A 23,792-nucleotide genomic window follows, 5' to 3' on the forward strand; every position below is an offset into this window, starting at 1 on the left:
GTGACAGTCTATGTTAGAGACTAGTGTTAGACTAGTGACAGGTCTATGTTAGACTAGTGACAGGTCTATGTTAGACTAGTGACAGGTCTATGTTAGACTAGTGAGGTCTAGTTGACAGGTCTACGTTAGAGACTAGTGACAGGTCTACGTTAGAGACTAGTGACAGGTCTACTTTAGAGACTAGTGACAGATCTACATTAGAGACTAGTGACAGGTCTACGTTAGAGACTAGTGACAGGTCTACATTAGAGACCAGTGGCAGGTCTATGTTAGAGACTAGTAACAGGTCTACGTTAGAGACTAGTGACAGGTATACGTTAGAGACTAGTGACAGGTCTATTTTAGAGACTAGTGACAGGTCTACATTAGAGACTAGTGACAGGTCTACATTAGAGACTAGTGACAGGTCTACATTAGAGACTAGTGACAGGTCTACATTAGAGACTAGTGACAGGTCTATGTTAGACTAGTGACAAGTCTACGTTAGAGACTAGTGACAGGTCTATGTTAAACTAGTGACAGGTCTACGTTAGAGACTAGTGACATGTCTATGTTAGAGACTAGTGACAGGTCTACGTTAGAGACTAGTGACAGGTCTATGTTAGACTAGTGACAGGTCTACGTTAGAGACTAGTGATATGTCTATGTTAGACTAGTGACAGGTTAGAGACTAGTGACAGGTCTACGTTAGAGACTAGTGACAGGTCTACGTTAGAGACTAGTGACAGGTCTACGTTAGAGACTAGTGACAGGTCTACGTTAGAGACTAGTGACAGGTCTATGTTAGACTAGTGACAGGTCTATGTTAGACTAGTGACAGGTCTATGTTAGAGACTAGTGACATGTCATGTTATGTTAGAGACTAGTGACATGTAGACTAGTGACTACGTTAGAGTCTAGTGACAGGTCTACGTTAGAGACTAGTGACAGGTCTATGTTAGAGACTAGTGACAGGTCTATGTTAGACTAGTTGCAGGTCTATGTTAGACTAGTGACAGGTCTACGTTAGAGACTAGTGACAGGTCTATGTTAGACTAGTGACAGGTCTACGTTAGAGACTAGTGACAGGTCTACGTTAGAGCAACATCATCTCTGTACTCACTGGGAATCGGACTTATGGGAACAGACAGAACAGTCTATGACTAATTGACCAATTAATTGACTAATGCTACCGTATAGATGGTATGTATTCTATATGCACCAGAACCTGACATTATGTCTTGTTCTGGTCATGTTGTTACGTCATGTTCTGGTCATCATTATTATTATACTGCCTATCGCAGGTTTAAAAGGCAATTGAATATTCAAACCATTACAGTGTGTCTGACCACACATGAGGTTGACTTACTGGGTCCGACCGCGTGTCCAACAACATAGACGATGACACAGGCGATGCTGACGTAGGGCATCCACTCCGTACTCTCCTGTGTGTCAACAAAACTGGGGCTGTTATCATAAACCCACTTTGTTTACAGCTGTTCACTTCCTCGTTCTCTCTATATCTCTCTATATCTCTCTATAACTCTCTATATCTCTATTTAACTCTCTATAACTCTATATCTCTCTATATCTCTCTATATCTCTCTATAACTCTCTATATCTCTATTTAACTCTCTATATCTCTATATAACTCTATATCTCTCTATATCTCTATAAAGCTCTCTATATCTCTCTATAACTCTATATCTCTATAAAGCTCACTATATCTCTATATAACTCTCTATATAATGCTCTATATCTCTCTATATCTCTATATAACTCTATATCTCTCTATATCTCTATAAAGCTCTCTATATCTCTCTATAACTATATCTCTATAAAGCTCTCTATATCTCTATATAACTCTCTATATAATGCTCTATATCTCTCTATATCTCTATATATCTCTCTATATCTCTCTATATCTCTATATAACTCTCTATATCTCTATATAACTCTCTATATCTCTATATAACTCTATATCTCTCTATATCTCTCTATATCTCTCTATAACCCTATATCTCTATACAACTCTCTATAACTCTCTACATCTCTCCACAACTCTCTATAACTCTCTATATCTCTCCACAACTCTCTATATCTCTCTATATCTCTCTATATCTCTCCACAACTCTCTTTATCTCTCTATATCTCTCTATAACTCTACATTTCTCTATATCTCTATATCTCTCTATATCTCTCTATAACTCTATAACTCTATCTCTCTCTATATCTCTCTATAACTCTATAACTCTCTATGTCTCTCTATATCTCTCTATATTACTCTCTATATCTCTCTATATCACTCTCTATACTGTATCTCCATATCACTCTCTATACTGTATCTCTATATCTCTCTCTATATCTATATAACTCTCTATATACCTCTCTATAACTCTATATCTCTCTATATCACTGTAACTCTCTATATCTCTCTATAACTCTCTATATCTCTCTATAACTCTATATCTCTCTATATCTCTCTTTATCTCTCTACATCTCTCTATAACTCTCTTTATCTCTCTATATCTCTCTATATCTCTCTATATCTCTATATCTCTCTGTATCTCTATATATCTCTCTATAACTCTATAACTCTCTATAACTCTATATCTCTCTATATATCTCTATAACTCTATATCTCTCTATAACTCTATAACTCTCTATAACTCTATATCTCTCTATAACTCTCGTTATCTCTCTTTATCCCTCTATAACTCTATTACTCTCTATATCTCTCTTTATCTCTCTATAACTCTATATCTCTCTATATCTCTATAAAGCTCTCTATATCTCTCTATAACTCTATATCTCTATAAAGCTCTCTATATCTCTATATAACTCTCTATATCTCTATATAACTCTCTATATCTCTATATAACTCTATAACTCTCTATAACTCTATAACTCTTTGTCTCTCTATATCTCTCTATAACTCTCTATATCTCTCTATAACTCTCTATATCTCTCTATATCTCTCTATATCTCTGTAAATCTCTCTATATTTCTCTCTAAATCCCATCCCCAGTAGACCCCCCCCATCACTGCTCCCAGGGTTGAAGTCTTAGGCCCTCAGCTCAGTCTAGTCCTGTGCCAACTGGTGGATACCTGATTTATGGGACTATAATTCTGCAAACTTTGTATCACGTTACCAGTATTAACTGCAGGTGCAATAAAGCATTCACACTAAAGGCTTTAGGGGTTTTAGCTTGTTGTGTTTGGCTGGTGTTATGGGAGTTGTCATTTCAGCTTGTAGCGTTTGGCTGGTGTTCTGGGAGTTGGAGTTTTAGCTTGTGGTGTTTGGCTGTTGTTGTGTTTGGCTGGTGTTATGGGAGTTGGAGTTTTAGCTTATCGTGTTTGGCTGGTGTTATGGGAGTTGACATTCTAGATTGTAGTGTTTGTCTGGTGTTATGGGAGTTGTTCAAGCTTGTAGTGTTTGGCTGGTGTAGTGTTTGGCTGGTGTTATGGGATTTCTAGTTTTTGCTTGTAGTGTTTTGCTGGTGTAGTGTTTGGCTGTTGGGAGTTGTAGTTATAGCTTGTCGTGTTTGGCTGATGTAGTGTTTGCTGGTGTTATGGGAGTTGAAGTTATAGCTTGTTGTGTTTGGCTGGTGTTATGGGAGTTGTAGTTTTAGCTTGTAGTGTTTGGCTGGTGTTATGGGAGTTGGAGTTATATCTTGTAGTGTTTGGCTGGTGTTATGGGAGCTGTAGTTTTAGCTTGTAGTGTTTGGCTGGTGTTATGCGAGTTGTAGTTTTAGCTTGTAGCGTTTGGCTGGTGTTATGGGAGTTGTAGTTATAGCTTGTAGTGTTTGGCTGGTGTTATGGGAGTTGTAGTTTTAGCTTGTAGTGTTTGGCTGGTGTTATGGGAGTTGGAGTTATAGCTTGTAGTGTTTGGCTGGTGTTATGGGAGCTGTAGTTTTAGCTTGTAGTGTATGGCTGGTGTTATGGGAGTTGGAGTTATAGCTTGTTGTGTTTGGCTGGTGTTATGGGAGTTGTAGTTTTAGCTTGTAGTGTTTGGCTGGTGTTATGGGAGTTGTAGTTTTAGCTTGTAGTGTTTAGCTGGTGTTATGGGAGTTGCAGTTATTGTAGTATGTCTCTAACAACAACAGATTTACTATATATGCCTAGTGCAATAGGCTTTGGACCCGATGGCTTTGGTCCAAAGTAGGGCACTATGAAGGGAAAGGGGTGTGATTTGGGTGCAGTGTGGCTTACCTGGAAGGTGAGGGCCACAGTGAGGAGAGCACAGGACACACAGCAGATCCCAAACCCAATGAGGAGGAGCAGCCTCCTGCCTGCAGCCTCCACAATGAACACCTGTTGAACCACAGTCACAAACATGAAGCAAAGGTCGAAGGTGACTCCTGAAAACTGAAAGCATTTACTTGTGAGTCTATGGCTGCATTACACAGGCAGCCCAATTCTGATCTTTTCCCACAGATTAGTCTTTTGGCCAATCAGATCAGCTCTTTTGTCAATATTTGAGCAAAAGATCAGAATTGGTCTGCCTGTGTAAACCCAGCTTTATGTTTCTACAGTACGTTAAAAATGTGTGTTCAATTGAACTGAGCCCTTCAGTACAGTGTTGGAGACTGGAGAGGGTATTTCGTACCGCGGTGATGGTCATGAAGACGTTGACAGCCCCAGTTCCAACTGTGACGTACTGGATGGCACTATCCGGGACCCCCGCTGAGCTGTAGATACTGTCAGCATAGTAGTATATCTGAGGAGAGGAGGGACAGGGTTCTAGCTTCAGATAATTTAATGGCAAAATTAGGGTTCTGGAAACTTTACAGAGATTCCCAGGTTTTCCAAAAATCCCGGTTGAAGGATTCCTGGCTTATTCCCTCCCAGTTCAGGGAATCGTCCATCCAGGATTTATGGAAAACCGGTGACTTTTGGGAATTTGCAACCCTTGCTCAAAATAATGATTTCTCCCACACGAGGGTAATCAGATCCATATAATATCAACAATAGTGGATCTGTAACGCAGATGTTTCAGGGGACCAAGCTTGTGTGAGGAATAAACTTGTCCCCAGGAACTGAAGACTTGCTTTTGCTCCCTTGCGGTAGCTTACCTTAGCATTAGCTCAGCGGGATAACACTGTCTTGTGGTACTCAGGAAACCTGGGTTTGAATCCCGGATGGTTACACACATAGAGATAGTATAGAGATTGCATCGTTGTATCTGTCCCATTAGGGCGTCTGTGAGAGCGCGGATAACGCCATTGAGGCCATCTCCATTTTGAAGTAGTCCATTTTCTACTTCTGAGTTGGTAAACAAACTGAAAGGGTGCATACTGCCACCTGGAGGGTGTTTGAACAGGTATGAAGCCAAGGCTGGTGATTTACTGCCACCTGGAGGGTGTTTGAACAGGTATGAAGCCAAGGCTGGTGATTTACTGCCACCTGGAGTATGAAGCCAAGGCTGTTTGAACTGCCACCTGGAGGTTTGAACAGGTATGAAGCCAAGGCTGGTGATTTACTGCCACCTGGAGGGTGTTTGAACAGGTATGAAGCCAAGGCTGGTGATTTACTGCCACCTGGAGGGTGTTTGAACAGGTATGAAGCCAAGGCTGGTGATTTACTGCCACCTGGAGGGTGTTTGAACAGGTATGAAGCCAAGGCTGGTGATTTACTGCCACCTGGAGGGTGTTTGAACAGGTATGAAGCCAAGGCTGGTGATTTACTGCCACCTGGAGGGTGTTTGAACAGGTATGAAGCCAAGGCTGGTGATTTACTGCCACCTGGAGGGTGTTTGAACAGGTATGAAGCCAAGGCTGGTGATTTACTGCCACCTGCAGTTATGAAATGTTTTCTCACAAGTATAAATAATTGTCTGATCCCTCCTGATGTCCTGGATGGAATTATGTGATCCTTAAACCATAGGCTGTCCCACCCAATAGACTACTTCAAAATGGTGAAAGTCCTGAATGGCGCTGCCCATGCTAAAACAGGCTTTTGGCCACTAGAGTTCTCTGTACATCTCTATGGTTACACCTTACCTCATTGATCCCCAGACAGCTGCTCATGTTCGTACACATTTGACTGTGTTAGCCCGCTGGTCTAAAACCATTAGCTCAGCTCTTCTGGTCTCATACGCATGTTTTACCGCGTTGATCCCAGACAGCTGTTGACCCATGTTCATGGCTACGATGGAGATGAGCTGCCAGCGCAGGGAGCGGAGGGACAGGAGGTTGAGGACGGACAGGCGGCCCTCGGCTTGTTCTGATTGGTGCTCCAGCCTCATCTCATCCATCTCTCTGTCCACATCCTCCCAGCCTCGTAGACGCTGCAGCGCTGAGGGAAGGGAACGCACAACCTCCTCATCAGTCAGTCAATCAACCAACCAAGCATTATGTATCTATCTACCCCCCCTTTCATTATGTATCTATCTACCCCCTTTCATTATGTATCTATCTACCCCCCCTTCATTATGTATCTATCTACCCCCCTTTCATTATGTATCTATCTACCCCCTTTCATTATGTATCTATCTACCCCCCCTTTCATTATGTATCTATCTACCCCCCTTTCATTATGTATCTATCTACCCCCCCTTTCATTATGTATCTATCTACCCCCCTTTCATTATGTATCTATCTACCCCCCTTTCATTATGTATCTATCTACCCCCCTTTCATTATGTATCTATCTACCCCCCTTTCATTATGTATCTATCTACCCCCTTTCATTATGTATCTATCTACCCCCCTTTCATTATGTATCTATCTACCCCCCTTTCATTATGTATCTATCTACCCCCCCTTTCATTATGTATCTATCTACCCCCCTTTCCCCTTTCATTATGTATCTATCTACCCCCTTTCATTATGTATCTATCTACCCCCCTTTCATTATGTATCTATCTACCCCCCCTTTCATTATGTATCTATCTACCCCCTTTCATTATGTATCTATCTACCCCCCTTTCATTATGTATCTATCATTATGTATCTACCCCCTTTCATTATGTATCTATCTACCCCTTTCATTATGTATCTATCTACCCCCCCTTTCATTATGTATCTATCTACCCCCCTTTCATTATGTATCTATCTACCCCCCTTTCATTATGTATCTATCTACCCCCCTTTCATTATGTATCTATCTACCCCCCTTTCATTATGTATCTATCTACCCCCCCCCTTTCATTATGTATCTATCTACCCCCTTTCATTATGTATCTATCTACCCCATTATGTATCTATTTCATTATGTATCTATCTACCCCCCTTTCATTATGTATCTATCTACCCCCCTTTCATTATGTATCTATCTACCCCCTTTCATTATGTATCTATCTACCCCCTTTCATTATGTATCTATCTACCCCCCTTTCATTATGTATCTATCTACCCCCCCCCTTTCATTATGTATCTATCTACCCCCCTTTCATTATGTATCTATCTACCCCCCACCTTTCATTATGTATCTATCTACCCCCCCTTTCATTATGTATCTATCTACCCCCTTTCATTATGTATCTATCTACCCCCCCCTTTCATTATGTATCTATCTACCCCCCTTTCATTATGTATCTATCTACCCCCTTTCATTATGTATCTATCATTATGTATCTATCTACCCCCTTTCATTATGTATCTATCCCCCCTTTCATTATGTATCTATCTACCCCCCTTTCATTATGTATCTATCTACCTTTCATTATGTATCTATCTACCCCCCCTTTCATTATGTATCTATCCCCTTTCTACCCCCCTTTCATTTTGTATCTATCTACCCCCTTTCATTATGTATCTATCTACCCCCCTTTTCATTATGTATCTATCTACCCCCCTTTCATTATGTATCTATCTACATCTACCCCCTTTCATTATGTATCTATCTACCCCCTTTCATTATGTATCTATCTACCCCCCTTTCATTATGTATCTATCTACCCCCTTTCATTATGTATCTATCTGCCCCCCCTTTCATTATGTATCTATCTACCCCCCTTTCATTATGTATCTATCTCTCCCCCCCCTTTCATTATGTATCTATCTACCCCCCCCTTTCATTATGTATCTATCTACCCCCCCCCTTTCATTATGTATCTATCTACCCCCCTTTCATTTTGTATCTATCTACCCCCTTTCATTATGTATCTATCTACCCCCCTTTCTAATTTCCCCCTTTCATTATGTATCTATCTGCCCCCCTTTCATTATGTATCTATCTACCCCCCTTTCATTATGTATCTATCTACCCCCCCCTTTCATTATGTATCTATCTACCCCCCCCCTTTCATTTTGTATCTATCTACCCCCCCCCTTTCATTATGTATCTATCTACCCCCCCCCCTTTCATTATGTATCTATCTACCCCCCTTTCATTATGTATCTATCTACCCCCCTTTCATTATGTATCTATCTACCCCCTTTCATTATGTATCTATCTACCCCCCCTTTCATTATGTATCTATCTACCCCCTTTCATTATGTATCTATCTACCCCCCCTTTCATTATGTATCTATCTACCCCCTTCTTTATGTATCTATCTACCCCCCTTTCATTATGTATCTACCCCCCTTTCATTATGTATCTATCTACCCCCCCTTTCATTATGTATCTATCTACCCCCCTTTCATTATGTATCTATCTACCCCCTTTCATTATCATCTATTCTACCCCTTTCATTATGTATCTATCTACCCCCCCTTTCATTATGTATCTATCTACCCCCCTTTCATTATGTATCTATCTACCCCCTTTCATTATGTATCTATCTACCCCTTTCATTATGTATCTATCTACCCCCCCCCTTTCATTATGTATCTACCCCCCTTTCATTATGTATCTATCCCCCCTTTCATTATGTATCTATCTACCCCCCTTTCATTATGTATCTATCTACCCCCCCCTTTCATTATGTATCTATCTACCCCCTTTCATATGTGTATCTACCCCCCCTTTCATTATGTATCTATCTACCCCCTTTCATTATGTATCTTCTTCACCAAGCATTATGTATCTATCTACCCTATCTATCTACCCCCTTTCATTATGTATCTATCTACCCTTTCATTATGTATCTATCTACCCCCCCTTTCATTATGTATCTATCTACCCCCCCCTTTCATTATGTATCTATCTACCCCCCTTTCATTATGTATCTATCTACCCCCCTTTCATTATGTATCTATCTACCCCCTTTTCATTATGTATCTATCTACCCCCTTTCATTATGTATCTATCTACCCCTTTCATTATGTATCTATCTACCTTCCCTTTCATTATGTATCTATCTACCCCCCTTTCATTATGTATCTATCTACCCCCCTTTCATTATGTATCTATCTAATTTCTTTCATTATGTATCTATCTACCCCCCTTTCATTATGTATCTATCTACCCCCCCTTTCATTATGTATCTATCTACCCCCTTTCATTATGTATCTATCTACCCCCCTTTCATTATGTATCTATCTACCCCCTTTCATTATGTATCTATCTACCCCCTTTCATTATGTATCTATCTACCCCCCTTTCATTATGTATCTATCTACCCCCCTTTCATTATGTATCTATCTACCCCCCTTCATTATGTATCTATCTACCCCCCCTTTCATTATGTATCTATCTACCCCCCTTTCATTATGTATCTATCTACCCCCCTTTCATTATGTATCTATCTACCCCCTTTCATTATGTATCTATCTACCCCCCTTTCATTATGTATCTATCTACCCCCTTTCATTATGTATCTATCTACCCCCCTTTCATTATGTATCTATCTACCCCCCTTTCATTATGTACCCCCTTTCATTATGTATCTATCTACCCCCCTTTCATTATGTATCTATCTACCCCCCTTTCATTATGTATCTATCTACCCCCCCCCCCTTTCATTATGTATCTATCTACCCCCCCTTTCATTATGTATCTATCCCCCTTTCATTATGTATCTATCTACCCCCCTTTCATTATGTATCTATCTACCCCCCCCTTTCATTATGTATCTATCTGCCCCCTTTCATTATGTATCTATCTACCCCCCTTTCATTATGTATCTATCTACCCCTTTCATTATGTATCTACCCCCCTTTCATTATGTATCTATCTACCCCCCGTATGTATCTTCATTATGTATCTATCTACCCCCCCCCTTTCATTATGTATCTATCTACCCCCCTTTCATTATGTATCTATCTACCCCCCCCTTTCATTATGTATCTATCTACCCCCCCTTTCTATTATGTATCTATCTACCCCCCCCCCCCCTTTCATTATGTATCTATCTACCCCCTTTCATTATGTATCTATCTACCCCCCTTTCATTATGTATCTACCCCCCCCCTTTCATTATGTATCTATCTACCCCCCCTTTCATTATGTTCTATCTACCCCTTTCATTATGTATCTATCTACCCCCCTTTCATTATGTATCTATCTACCCCCCTTTCATTATGTATCTATCTACTCCCCCTTTCATTATGTATCTATCCCTTTCATTATGTATCTATCTACCCCCCCCCCCTTTCATTATGTATCTATCTACCCCCCTTTCATTATGTATCTATCTACCCCCTTTCATTATGTATCTATCTACCCCCCTTTCATTTTGTATTATCTACCCCCCCTTTCATTATGTATCTATCTACCCCCCTTTCATTATGTATCTATCTACCCCCCTTTCATTATGTATCTATCTACCCCCCCTTTCATTATGTATCTATCTACCCCCCTTTCATTATGTATCTATCTACCCCCTTTCATTATGTATCTATCTACCCCCCTTTCATTATGTATCTATCTACCCCCTTTCATTATGTATCTATCTACCCCCTTTCATTATGTATCTATCTACCCCCTTTCATTATGTATCTATCTACCCCCCTTTCATTATGTATCTATCTACCCCCCCCCCTTTCATTATGTATCTATCTACCCCCCTTTCATTATGTATCTATCTACCCCCCTTTCATTATGTATCTATCTACCCCCTTTCATTATGTATCTATCTACCCCTTTCATTATGTATCTATCTACCCCCCTTTCATTATGTATCTATCTACCCCCCTTTCATTATGTATCTATCTACCCCCCTTTCATTATGTATCTATCTACCCCCCTTTCATTATGTATCTATCCCCCCTTTCATTATGTATCTATCTACCCCCCCTTTCATTATGTATCTATCTACCCCCCTTTCATTATGTATCTATCTACCCCCCTTTCATTATGTATCTATCTACCCCCTTTCATTATGTATCTATCTACCCCCCCTTTCATTATGTATCTATCTACCCCCCTTTCATTATGTATCTATCTACCCCCTTTCTATTATGTATCTATCTACCCCCCTTTCATTATGTATCTACCCCCCCTTTCATTATGTATCTATCTACCCCCCTTTCATTATGTATCTATCTACCCCCTTTCATTATGTATCTACCCCCCCTTTCATTATGTATCTATCTACCCCCTCTTTCATTATGTATCTATCTACCCCCCTTTCATTATGTATCTATCTACCTTTCATATGTATCTATCTACCCCTCTTTCATTATGTATCTATCTACCCCCTTTCATTATGTATCTATCTACCCCTTTCATTATGTATCTATCTACCCCCCTTTCATTATGTATCTATCTACCCCCTTTCATTATGTATCTATCTACCCCCCTTTCATTATGTATCTATCTACCCCCCTTTCATTATGTATCTATCTACCCCCCCCCCTTTCATTATGTATCTATCTACCCCCCTTTCATTATGTATCTATCTACCCCCCTTTCATTATGTATCTATCTACCCCTTTCATTATGTATCTATCTTTCATTATGTATCTATCTGCCCCCTTTCATTATGTATCTATCTACCCCTTTCATTATGTATCTATCTACCCCCCTTTCATTATGTATCTATCTACCCCCCTTTCACCAAGCATTATGTATCTATCTACCCCCTTTCATTATGTATCTATCTACCCCCCTTTCATTATGTATCTATCTACTCCCCCTTTCATTATGTATCTATCCCCCCTTTCATTATGTATCTATCTACCCCCCTTTCATTATGTATCTATCTACCCCTTTCATTATGTATCTATCTACCCCCCCCTTTCATTATGTATCTATCTACCCCCCTTTCATTATGTATCTATCTACCCCCCCCTTTCATTATGTATCTATCTACCCCCCTTTCATTATGTATCTATCTACTCCCCCTTTCATTATGTATCTATCTACCCCCAACCTTTCATTATGTATCTATCTACTCTCTTTCATTATGTATCTATCTGCCCCCTTTCATTGTATCTATCTACCCCCCTTTCATTATGTATCTATCTACCCCCCTTTCATTATGTATCTATCTACCCCCCTTTCATTATGTATCTATCTACCCCCTTTCATTATGTATCTATCTACCCCCCTTTCATTATGTATCTATCCCCCCCCTTTCATTATGTATCTATCTACCCCCTTTCATTATGTATCTATCTACCCCCCTTTCATTATGTATCTATCTACCCCCCTTTCATTATGTATCTATCTACCCCCTTTCATTATGTATCTATCTACCCCCTTTCATTATGTATCTATCTACCCCCTTTCATTATGTATCTATCTACCCCCCCTTTCATTATGTATCTATCTACCCCCCTTTCATTATGTATCTATCTACCTACCCCCTTTCATTATGTATCTATCTACCCCCCTTTCATTATGTATCTATCTACCCCCCTTTCATTATGTACCCCCCTTTCATTATGTATCTATCCTCTACCCCCCCCCTTTCATTATGTATCTATCTACCCCCCTTTCATTATGTATCTATCTACCCCCCCCTTTCATTATGTATCTATCCCCTTTCATTATGTATCTATCTACCCCCCCTTTCATTATGTATCTATCTACCCCCTTTCATTATGTATCTATCTACCCCCTTTCATTATGTATCTATCTACTGCCCCCCTTTCATTATGTATCTATCTACCCCCCTTTCATTATGTATCTATCTACCCCCCCTTTCATTATGTATCTATCTACCCCCCTTTCATTATGTATCTATCTACCCCCTTTCATTATGTATCTATCTACCCCCCTTTCATTATGTATCTATCTACCCCCCTTTCATTATGTATCTATCTACCCCCTTTCATTATGTATCTATCTACCCCCTTTCATTATGTATCACCAAGCATTATGTATCTACCCCCCTTTCATTATGTATCTATCTACCCCCCTTTCATTATGTATCTATCTACCCCCCCCCTTTCATTATGTATCTATCTACTCCCCCTTTCATTATGTATCTATCTACCCCCCCCTTTCATTATGTATCTATCTACTCCCCTTTCATTATGTATCTATCTACCCCCCCTTTCATTATGTATCTATCTACCCCCCTTTCATTATGTATCTATCTACCCCCTTTCATTATGTATCTATCTACCCCCCTTTCATTATGTATCTATCTACCCCCCTTTCATTATGTATCTATCTAATTTCCCCTTTCATTATGTATCTATCTACCCCCTTTCATTGTATCTATCTACCCCCTTTCATTATGTATCTATCTACCCCCTTTCATTATGTATCTATCTACCCCCCTTTCATTATGTATCCCTGTCTACCCCCCTTTCATTATGTATCTATCTACCCCCCTTTCATTATGTATCTATCTACCCCCCCCTTTCATTATGTATCTATCTACCCCCCTTTCATTATGTATCTATCTACCCCCCTTTCATTATGTATCTATCTATCCCCCCCCTTTCATTATGTATCTATCTACCCCCTTTCATTATGTATCTATCTACCCCCCCTTTCATTATGTATCTATCTACCCCCCTTTCATTATGTATCTATCTACCCCCCTTTCATTATGTATCTATCTACCCCCTTTCATTATGTATCTATCTACCCCCCCTTTCATTATGTATCTATCTACCCCCCCTTTCATTATGTATCTATCTACCCCCCCCCTTTCATTATGTATCTATCTACCCCCCTTTCATTATGTATCTATCTACCCCCCTTTCATTATGTATCTATCTACCCCCCTTTCATTATGTATCTATCTACCCCCCTTTCATTATGTATCTATCTACCCCCCTTTCATTATGTATCTATCTACCCCCCTTTCATTATGTATCTATCTACCCCCTTTCATTATGTATCTATCTACCCCCTTTCATTATGTATCTATCTACCCCCTTTCATTATGTATCTATCTACCCCCTTTCACCTTTCATTATGTATCTATCTACCCCCCCCTTTCATTATGTATCTATCTACCCCCCTTTCATTATGTATCTATCTACCCCCCCCCCCCTTTCATTATGTATCTATCTACCCCCTTTCATTATGTATCTATCTACCCCCCTTTCATTATGTATCTATCTACCCCCCTTTCATTATGTATCTCTATCTACCCCCCCCACCTTTCATTATGTATCTATCTACCCCCCTTTCATTATGTATCTATCTACCCCTTTCATTATGTATCTATCTACCCCCTTTCATTATGTATCTATCTACCCCCCCTTTCATTATGTGTCTATCTACCCCCCTTTCATTATGTATCTATCCCCCCTTTCATTATGTATCTATCTACCCCCCTTTCATTATGTATCTATCTACCCCCCTTTCATTATGTATCTATCTACCCCCCCTTTCATTATGTATCTATCTACCCCCCCTTTCATTATGTATCTATCTACCCCCCTTTCATTATGTATCTATCTACCCCCCTTTCATTATGTATCTATCTACCCCCCTTTCATTATGTATCTATCTACCCCCCTTTCATTATGTATCTATCTACCCCCCCCCCCTTTCATTATGTATCCTCTATCCCCCCTTTCATTATGTATCTATCTACCCCCCTTTCATTATGTATCTATCTACCCCCCCTTTCATTATGTATCTATCTACCCCCTTTCATTATGTATCTATCTACCCCCCCCCTTTCATTATGTATCTATCTACCCCCTTTCATTATGTATCTATCTGCCCCCCCTTTCATTATGTATCTATCTACCCCCCTTTCATTATGTATCTATCTACCCCCCCCTTTCATTATGTATCTATCTACCCCCTTTCATTATGTATCTATCTACCCCCTTTCATTATGTATCTATCTTTCATTATGTATCTATCTACCCCCCTTTCATTATGTATCTATCTACCCCTTTCATTATGTATCTATCTACCCCCCAACCTTTCATTATGTATCTATCTACCCCCTTTCATTATGTATCTATCTACCCCCCTTTCATTATGTATCTATCTACCCCCCCTTTCATTATGTATCTATCACACTCCCCCCTTTCATTATGTATCTATCTACCCCTTTCATTATGTATCTATCTACCCCCCTTTCATTATGTATCTATCTACCCCCCTTTCATTATGTATCTATCTACCCCCCCTTTCATTATGTATCTATCTACCCCCCCTTTCATTATGTATCTATCTACCCCCCCCTTTCATTATGTATCTATCTACCCCCCCCTTTCATTATGTATCTATCTACCCCCCCTTTCATTATGTATCTATCTACCCCCCCTTTCATTATGTATCTATCTACCCCCTTTCATTATGCATTATCTATCTACCCCCCCCTTTCATTATGTATCTATCTACCCCCCTTTCATTATGTATCTATCTACCCCCTTTCATTATGTATCTATCTACCCCCCTTTCATTATGTATCTATCTACCCCCCTCATTATGTATCTATCCCCCCTTTCATTATGTATCTATCTACCCCCCTTTCATTATGTATCTATCTACCCCCCTTTCATTATGTATCTATCTACCCCCCTTTCATTATGTATCTATCTACCCCCTTTCATTATGTATCTATCTACCCCCTTTCATTATGTATCTATCTACCCTTTCCCCCCTTTCATTATGTATCTATCTACCCCCCACCTTTCATTATGTATCTATCTACCCCCTTTCATTATGTATCTATTACTCCCCTTTCATTATGTATCTATCTACCCCCTTTCATTATGTATCTATCTACTCCCCCCCCTTTCATTATGTATCCCTTTCCCTTTCATTATGTATCTATCTTATATTATGTATCCTACTCCCCCTTTCATTATGTATCTATCTACCCCCCCCCTTTCATTATGTATCTATCTACCCCATTATGTATCTATCTACCCCCTTTCATTATGTATCTATCTACCCCCCCTTTCATTATGTATCTATCTACCCCCCTTTCATTATGTATCTATCTACCCCCCTTTCATTATGTATCTATCTACCCCCCCTTTCATTATGTATCTATCTACCCCCCTTTCATTATGTATCTATCTACCCCCTTTCATTATGTATCTATCTACCCACCTTTCATTATGTATCTATCTACCCCCCTTTCATTATGTATCTATCTACCCCTCTTTCATTATGTATCTATCTACCCCCCTTTCATTATGTATCTATCTACCCCCCTTTCATTATGTATCTATCTACCCCCCTTTCATTATGTATCTATCTACCCCCTTTCATTATGTATCTATCTACCCCCACCTTTCATTATGTATCTATCTACCCCCCTTTCATTATGTATCTATCTACCCCCTTTCCTTTCACCAATCATTATGTATCTATCTACTCCCCCTTTCATTATGTATCTATCTACCCCCCCCTTTCACTATCAATCATTATGTATCTATCTACCCCCCTTTCATTATGTATCTATCTACCCCCCTTTCACCAATCATTATGTATCTATCTACCCCCCTTTCATTATGTATCTATCTACCCCCCCCCTTTCACCAATCATTATGTATCTATCTACCCCCCTTTCATTATGTATCTATCTACCCCCTTTCATTATGTATCTATCTACCCCTTTTCATTATGTATCTATCTACCCCCCTTTCACCAAGCATTATGTATCTATCTACCCCCCTTTCATTATGTATCTATCCCCTTTCATTATGTATCTATCTACCCCCCTTTCATTATGTATCTATCTACCCCCCTTTCATTATGTATCTATCTACCCTTTCATTATGTATCTATCTACCCCCCTTTCATTATGTATCTATCTACCCTACTTTCCCAATCATTATGTATCTATCTACCCCCCTTTCATTATGTATCTATCTACCCCCTTTCACCAATCATTATGTGTCTATCTACCCCCCTTTCATTATGTATCTATCTACCCCCCTTTCATTATGTATCTATCTACCCCCCTTTCACCAATCATTATGTATCTATCTACCCCCTTTCATTATGTATCTATCTACCCCCCTTTCACCAATCATTATGTATCTATCTACCCCCTCCTACCCCTTTCACCAATCATTATGTATCTATCTACCCCCCTTTCATTATGTATCTATCTACCCCCTTTCATTATGTATCTATCTACCCCCTTTCACCAATCATTATGTATCTATCTACCCCCTTTCACCAATCATTATGTATCTATCTACCCTTTCATTATGTGTCTATCTACCCCCTTTCATTATGTATCTATCTACCCCCCTTTCATTATGTGTCTATCTACCCCCCCTTTCATTATGTATCTATCTACCCCCCTTTCATTATGTGTCTATCTACCCCCTTTCATTATGTATCTATCTACCCCCTTTCATTATGTATCTATCACTCCCCCTTTCACCAAGCATTATGTATCTATCTACCCCCTTTCATTATGTATCTATCTACTCCCCCTTCATTATGTATCTATCTACCCCCCTTTCATTATGTATCTATCTACCCCCCTTTCATTATGTATCTATCTACCCCCCTGTCATTATGTATCTATCTACCCCCCCTTTCATTATGTATCTATCTACCCCCCTTTCATTATGTATCTATCTACCCCCCCTTTCATTATGTATCTATCTACCCCCCTTTCATTATGTATCTATCTACCCCCCTTTGTATCTATCTACCCCCTTTCATTATGTATCTATCTACCCCCCTTCATTATGTATCTATCTACCCCCCTTTCATTATGTATCTATCTACCCCCCCTTTCATTATGTATCTATCTACCCCCCCCTTTCATTATGTATCTATCTACCCCCCTTTCATTATGTATCTATCTACCCCCCCCTTTCATTATGTATCTATCTACCCCCCCTTTCATTATGTATCTATCTACCCCCCTTTCATTATGTATCTATCTACCCCCCTTTCATTATGTATCTATCTACCCCCCCCTTTCATTATGTATCTATCTACCCCCCCTTTCATTATGTATCTATCTATCTACCCCCTTTCATTATGTATCTATCTATCATTATGTATCTATCCCCCCCTTTCATTATGTATCTATCTACCCCCCTTTCATTATGTATCTATCTACCCCCCTTTCATTATGTATCTATCTACCCCCCTTTCATTATGTATCTATCTACCCCCCCCCTTTCATTATGTATCTATCTACCCCCCTTTCATTATGTATCTATCTACCCCCTTTCATTATGTATCTATCTACCCCCCTTTCATTATGTATCTATCTACCCCCCTTTCATTATGTATCTATCTACCCCTTTCTTTCATTATGTATCTATCTACCCCCCCTTTCATTATGTATCTATCTACCCCCCTTTCATTATGTATCTATCACCAATCATTATGTATCTATCTACCCCCTTTCATTATGTATCTATCAATCATTATGTATCTATCTACCCCCTTTCATTATGTATCTATCTACCCCCCCTTTCATTATGTATTATCTATCCCCCCCCCCCCCCTTTCACCAAGTCAACTTGAGGATTCCAATCAGTGACATTTTGGTAAATGGCCCAACGCTACCTGCCACTTCTATCTGTCTGTCTGTCTGTCTGTCTGTCTGTCTGTCTGTCTGTCTGTGTCTCTCTGTCTGTCTGTCTGTCTGTCTGTCTACCTCTCTCTCTCTCTCTACCTCTCTCTCTCTCTCTACCTCTCTCTCTCTCTCTGTCTGTCTGTGAAAATTGGCAGAGGTTGTGAAATGAACGGTCAGGTGTGTTACCTCTCCGGGCGGTCTTGTCGTCTCCTCTCTGGATCAGCATGTACCTGGGGCTCTCTGGGAAGAACGGTAGTAGCAACAGCTCTACCAGGGCAGGGATACCTGTTAGACCCAGCATGAGAGGCCAGCCTGGGGAGAGGACAGGACACACACACCGTACTGCGCCACAGACAATCCAGCTACAGGTCAACCTCTCTAACCTCTAGGCCGGCGGTTCCCAAACTCTGGGTTGGCGGTGTTGGGTAGGCCCGTGTGACATTAAAAACATGACTTTTCAATTCGTCGCGGTCCCCCAGAAATCCCCTGACATCAATGTGGCGTTGTGTACCAGAACTTTTTGTGGAACCTCTGCTCGAGGCTGCCCTACCTGTGTTGTTTCCCAGAATGCTCCTGATGCCTAACACCTGTGCACTGAGGATCCCGATGGTGATGAAGAGCTGAGGCACGACGCCGATCGCTCCTCTCAGGTTCTTAGGAGAGAGTTCACCCAGGTACATAGGCACCACGTTGGACGAAAGACCTAGAGGAGGGGTGACGACAGAGAATGCATCTGGCTACGGGCTGCATTTCAATTAGCATCTGATTAATAAATAAGGTAATGTTTTTATTTAACCTTTTATTTAACAAGGAAAGTCAGTTAAGAACAAATTCTTATTTTACAATGACGGCCTGCCCCCAGCCAGACCCTCCCCTAACCCAGACAATTGTGCACCACCCTACGGGACTCCCAATCACTGCCAGTTGTGATACAGCCCGAGATCGAACCAGGGTCTGGAGGGACGCATCTAGCACTGAGATGTAGTGCCTTAGACAGCTGTGCCACTCGAGAGCCTCGTGAGACTGCCGTTATTAATCAAATTTAATCAGAAACTGACACAGTTCATATAGATATAGCTACGAATTCGAAGTATGTGTTGTTCTTGAATAAAAGTTGGAAAGATAAGAAAATATTAAATGAGATAAGATATACAAACTTTTCTGTCCATTAAACGTGATCAAAATTAGTGTGATAGAGTTGTTGTTGTTTTTTGCTGACCTGCGCAGATCCCCACTATAATCCTAGCCACGATGATGATCTCATATGACTTAGCGATCTCGCTCACTCCCATCATCACAGCAGGAACAACGGAGAAGATGTTATTGAAGAGGAGGGTGCCTTTCCTGTCGGACAAATGTTTCATTAGAGATAAACAAAAAAATAGTATTTCATGCTGATCAAAGCCAGCTACAGTATGTATGTTTTCTGAACATTTCAATAGATCATTTACAAGTCTATTCCAGTTGTATTTGAGTTTTTATGAACAGATACTTATTATTTGGATGTATAGACAGTTAATGCATCTTTAATAACCGGGTCATTACTGTGGAAGGACCACCAGAAGGCAGGCTGGGCTCACGGATAATAGCCCAACAAGGCATGGGAGACAAGGTAACCAGAGGCAATTAAGCACAGCTGACGGTACTAATGACATATTCTCCTTCCCCTATAAGAGAGAGAATGGAACTAGCAGAGAGAGGAGGGGAAAACTATCTCTGGAAGATGGCCACAGAGACAGAGACAGAGACAGAGACAGAGACAGAGACAGAGACAGAGACAGAGAGAGAGAGAGTCTCTCTGGAAGATGGCCACCGGGAGAGAGAGAAGCTATGCAGAAAGAACCACTAAGACGGTGACAATCCCGTGACTTTTTGTTGTAGTTTAAAGATAATCATGTTGTGTTCCTGTTTCATCTGGAGAAGAAGATGGATGTTTTTCCTTGGGAGATTTTCATTGATTATGTTGGAGTGTTTGTGTTGACCAAATGCCCTCAATAGTGAACTGTGTTAAATCAAGAAAACCTACTCCTGACTCGTTTATTCCACCTTCCCGCTTTAGAGTGACGCCCAATGACTTGGTCCGCTCACATTACCTTCCTAGTTTGTTGACGAGCGGGGCCACCATCAGTGAGCCACACAACCCTCCCAGGGGAAACATGGAGACAGACAGAGACCACAGCAGGGTGAGGAAGCTGTCCTCCATAGGTCCACCGTAACGCTCCACGTAGGTAGTGTTGTAGAACTGTTGTATGAACTGGACAAAGACACATTTTTATTGTATTTTATATAGGAAGTCCCCATTAAGGTCAAAATACCTTTTTTTTAAACAAAATCAATTACCCCGTCAACACAACAATTAAATTTAGCCCAAATACAATAGTTAGAAATGTGAAGTTTCAGTGCAGTTTATTCAGGGAAATAGATTGTATTGAAATGAATGTATTATTTCATTTTATTTTATATACTTCAGATAAATTCAGAGTGGTATAAATTACCAGCGATGGAGAGTTGATCACAGCCACGTTGTATCCATACTGGAAGGATGATCCAAAGGCAGATATGAGGGTAGCCAACATCAGGACAACAGTCAGCTTCTGTCACGTAAAAAGGAGAACATAGCACCAGTGTCACATCCTGATCTGTTTCACCTGTCTTTGTGCTTGTCTCCACCCCCCTTCCAGGTGTCGCCCATCTTCACCATGGGACCCCTGGGTATTTATACCTGTGTCTTCTGTCTGTCTGTGCCACTTCGTTTTGTTCGTTCAAACCTACCAGCGATTTCCCTTGCTGCTCACGGTTTTGACCTTTCCTGACCTGACCCGACCCTGAGCGTGCCGTTCTGTACCTTTACCCCACTACTCTGGATCACCGACTTCTGCCTGACCTGACCCTGACCCTGACCCTGCCCTGACCCTGAGCCTGCCCTGCCCTGAGCCTGCCCTGCCCTGAGCCTGCCTGCCCTGAGCCTGCCTGCCGTTCTGTACCTTTACCCCACTACTCTGGATCACCGACCTCTGCCTGACCTGACCCTGACCCCGCCTGCTGTTCCGGTGCCTTACACCCTCCCTGAATTATTGACCCCTGCCTACCCTGACCCTGAGACTGCCTGTCGTCCTGTACCTTCGCCCCCACTACTCTGAATTATTGACCCCTGCCTGCCCTGACCCTGAGACTGCCTGTCGTCCTGTACCTTCGCCCCCACTACTCTGAATTATTGACCCCTGCCTGCCCTGACCCTGAGACTGCCTGTCGTCCTGTACCTTCGCCCCCACTACTCTGAATTATTGACCCCTGCCTGCCCTGACCCTGAGACTGCCTGTCGTCCTGTACCTTCTCCCCCACTACTCTGAATTATTGACCCCTGCCTGCCCTGACCCTGAGACTGCCTGTCGTCCTGTACCTTCGCCCCCACTACTCTGAATTATTGACCCCTGCCTGCCCTGACCCTGAGACTGCCTGTCATCCTGTACCTTCGCCCCACTACCCCCTGCCTGCCTTTGACCTGTCATTTGCCTGCCCCTGTTTAAAGAATAAGCTTTTGTTTCTTCAACACTGTCTGCACCTGGGTCATACCTTCTGCAAATAAGCACACATTTTCTACCTTATCGCTAACACTTTTCATGCAGTAGTTATGTTTCCTATTTAGTAACATACTATCCATGTGCTAAGCATAATTTTAAAAAAAAGTTTAAATTTTTTGAAAAAAATCAAAGTATACATCGTAACATAATTTTGGGATGTTCATCACAATGTAAAGTCATTTCCTCACCCCTCTCCTCTCTTCCAAAGGTTTCCCCAAATTATTTTCTTCTTCCATGGCTCTGGACTTGAGGTTTCTATTGTCCCCTCTCTCAGCCACAGAGAGCAGAGCAGTGCTGCTCTGACAGCTCCACAGATAGCAGACCAGTACTGCTCTGAAAGCTCCACAGACGTACTTTGGACATTGGATCAGAGGATCAGACTGTAGATTAGAGTTTACTACCCCCCTCGTGTTAATACTTCAAACGCAGTGTTTTGTTGCCTTTATGGCATGTTGAGGTGTCTCCAGAAAGGGTTCACACCTCTTCACTTTGTTTCACATGATGTTGCTGTTACAACCAATCAGAGGATCAGAAGGTAGAGTGTGCCTTGTTAAAAGTACATTTTGGGGAATTTCTTTCCTTCTTGATGCGTTTGAGCCAGTCAGTTGTGTTGTGACTTGGTAGAATAACAGCGAAGACATCAAAACTATGAAACAGCACATATGGATTCATGTAGTAACCAAAAAAAGTGTTAAACAAATCCAAATATATTTTATATTTGAGATTCTTCAAAGTAGCCACCCTTTGCCTTGATGACAGCTTTGCACATGCTTGGCTTTCTCTCAACCAGCTTCATGAGGTAGTGACCTGGAATGCATTTCAATTAAGAAGTGTGCCTTGTTAAAAGTTAATTTGTGGAATTTCTTTCCTTCTTAATGCGTTTGAGCCAATCAGTTGTTGTGACAAGGTACCTTTATGTGACAAATCAAAGTTTATTTGGATTTGACTTGAAATTCACCTTTCTGCAGTACACTAACCTAAAACACAATGTCAAATATACACTGGAGTTGCTTACCAGTGGCCTAGTTACAGATTTGACTTGAAAATTGGCTTGAAAATCTGTGGCAAGACTTGGAAATGGCTGTCTAGCAATGATTCGCAGTCAATTTATAATCCAGGTGTGGAAAGCTCTTAGAGACCTACCCAGAAACACCTCACAGCTGTAAACACTCTTAGAGACTTACCCAGAAACACCTCACAGCTGTAAACACTCTTAGAGACTTACCCAGAAACACCTCACAGTAAACACTCTTAGAGACTTACCCAGAAACACCTCACAGCTGTAAACACTCTTAGAGACTTACCCAGAAACACCTCACAGCTGTAAACACTTCGAGACTTACCCACAAACACCTCACAGCTGTAAACACTCTTAAACCCAATCTCACAGCTGTAAACACTCTTAGAGACTTACCCAGAAACACCTCACAGCTGTAAACACTCTTAGAGACTTACCCAGAAACACCTCACAG

General features: G+C 40.9%; 1 protein-coding gene across 1 annotated transcript in view; it reads right to left on the reverse strand.

Annotated features, from left to right (window-relative positions):
• LOC135503889 (solute carrier family 2, facilitated glucose transporter member 5-like) overlaps positions 1 to 22,656 on the reverse strand; it is a 35,379-nt gene extending 12,723 nt beyond the window's left edge. Inside the window, exons 1-10 of the mRNA XM_064922067.1 lie at positions 22,509 to 22,656; positions 21,235 to 21,333; positions 20,833 to 20,993; positions 19,959 to 20,083; positions 19,290 to 19,442; positions 18,926 to 19,051; positions 6,089 to 6,276; positions 4,589 to 4,699; positions 4,192 to 4,293; positions 1,349 to 1,424 (exon numbers count right to left, since the gene is read on the reverse strand). Of these exons, the coding sequence (XP_064778139.1) occupies positions 1,349 to 1,424; positions 4,192 to 4,293; positions 4,589 to 4,699; positions 6,089 to 6,276; positions 18,926 to 19,051; positions 19,290 to 19,442; positions 19,959 to 20,083; positions 20,833 to 20,993; positions 21,235 to 21,333; positions 22,509 to 22,556 (1,189 nt within the window). The 5' untranslated portion in view covers positions 22,557 to 22,656. The remainder of the gene's footprint in view (positions 1 to 1,348; positions 1,425 to 4,191; positions 4,294 to 4,588; positions 4,700 to 6,088; positions 6,277 to 18,925; positions 19,052 to 19,289; positions 19,443 to 19,958; positions 20,084 to 20,832; positions 20,994 to 21,234; positions 21,334 to 22,508) is intronic.
• Between the last annotated feature and the right edge of the window lie 1,136 nt (positions 22,657 to 23,792).

Source organism: Oncorhynchus masou, chromosome 18, assembly GCF_036934945.1.
Source record: "Oncorhynchus masou masou isolate Uvic2021 chromosome 18, UVic_Omas_1.1, whole genome shotgun sequence".
Classification (NCBI taxonomy): domain Eukaryota; kingdom Metazoa; phylum Chordata; class Actinopteri; order Salmoniformes; family Salmonidae; genus Oncorhynchus; species Oncorhynchus masou.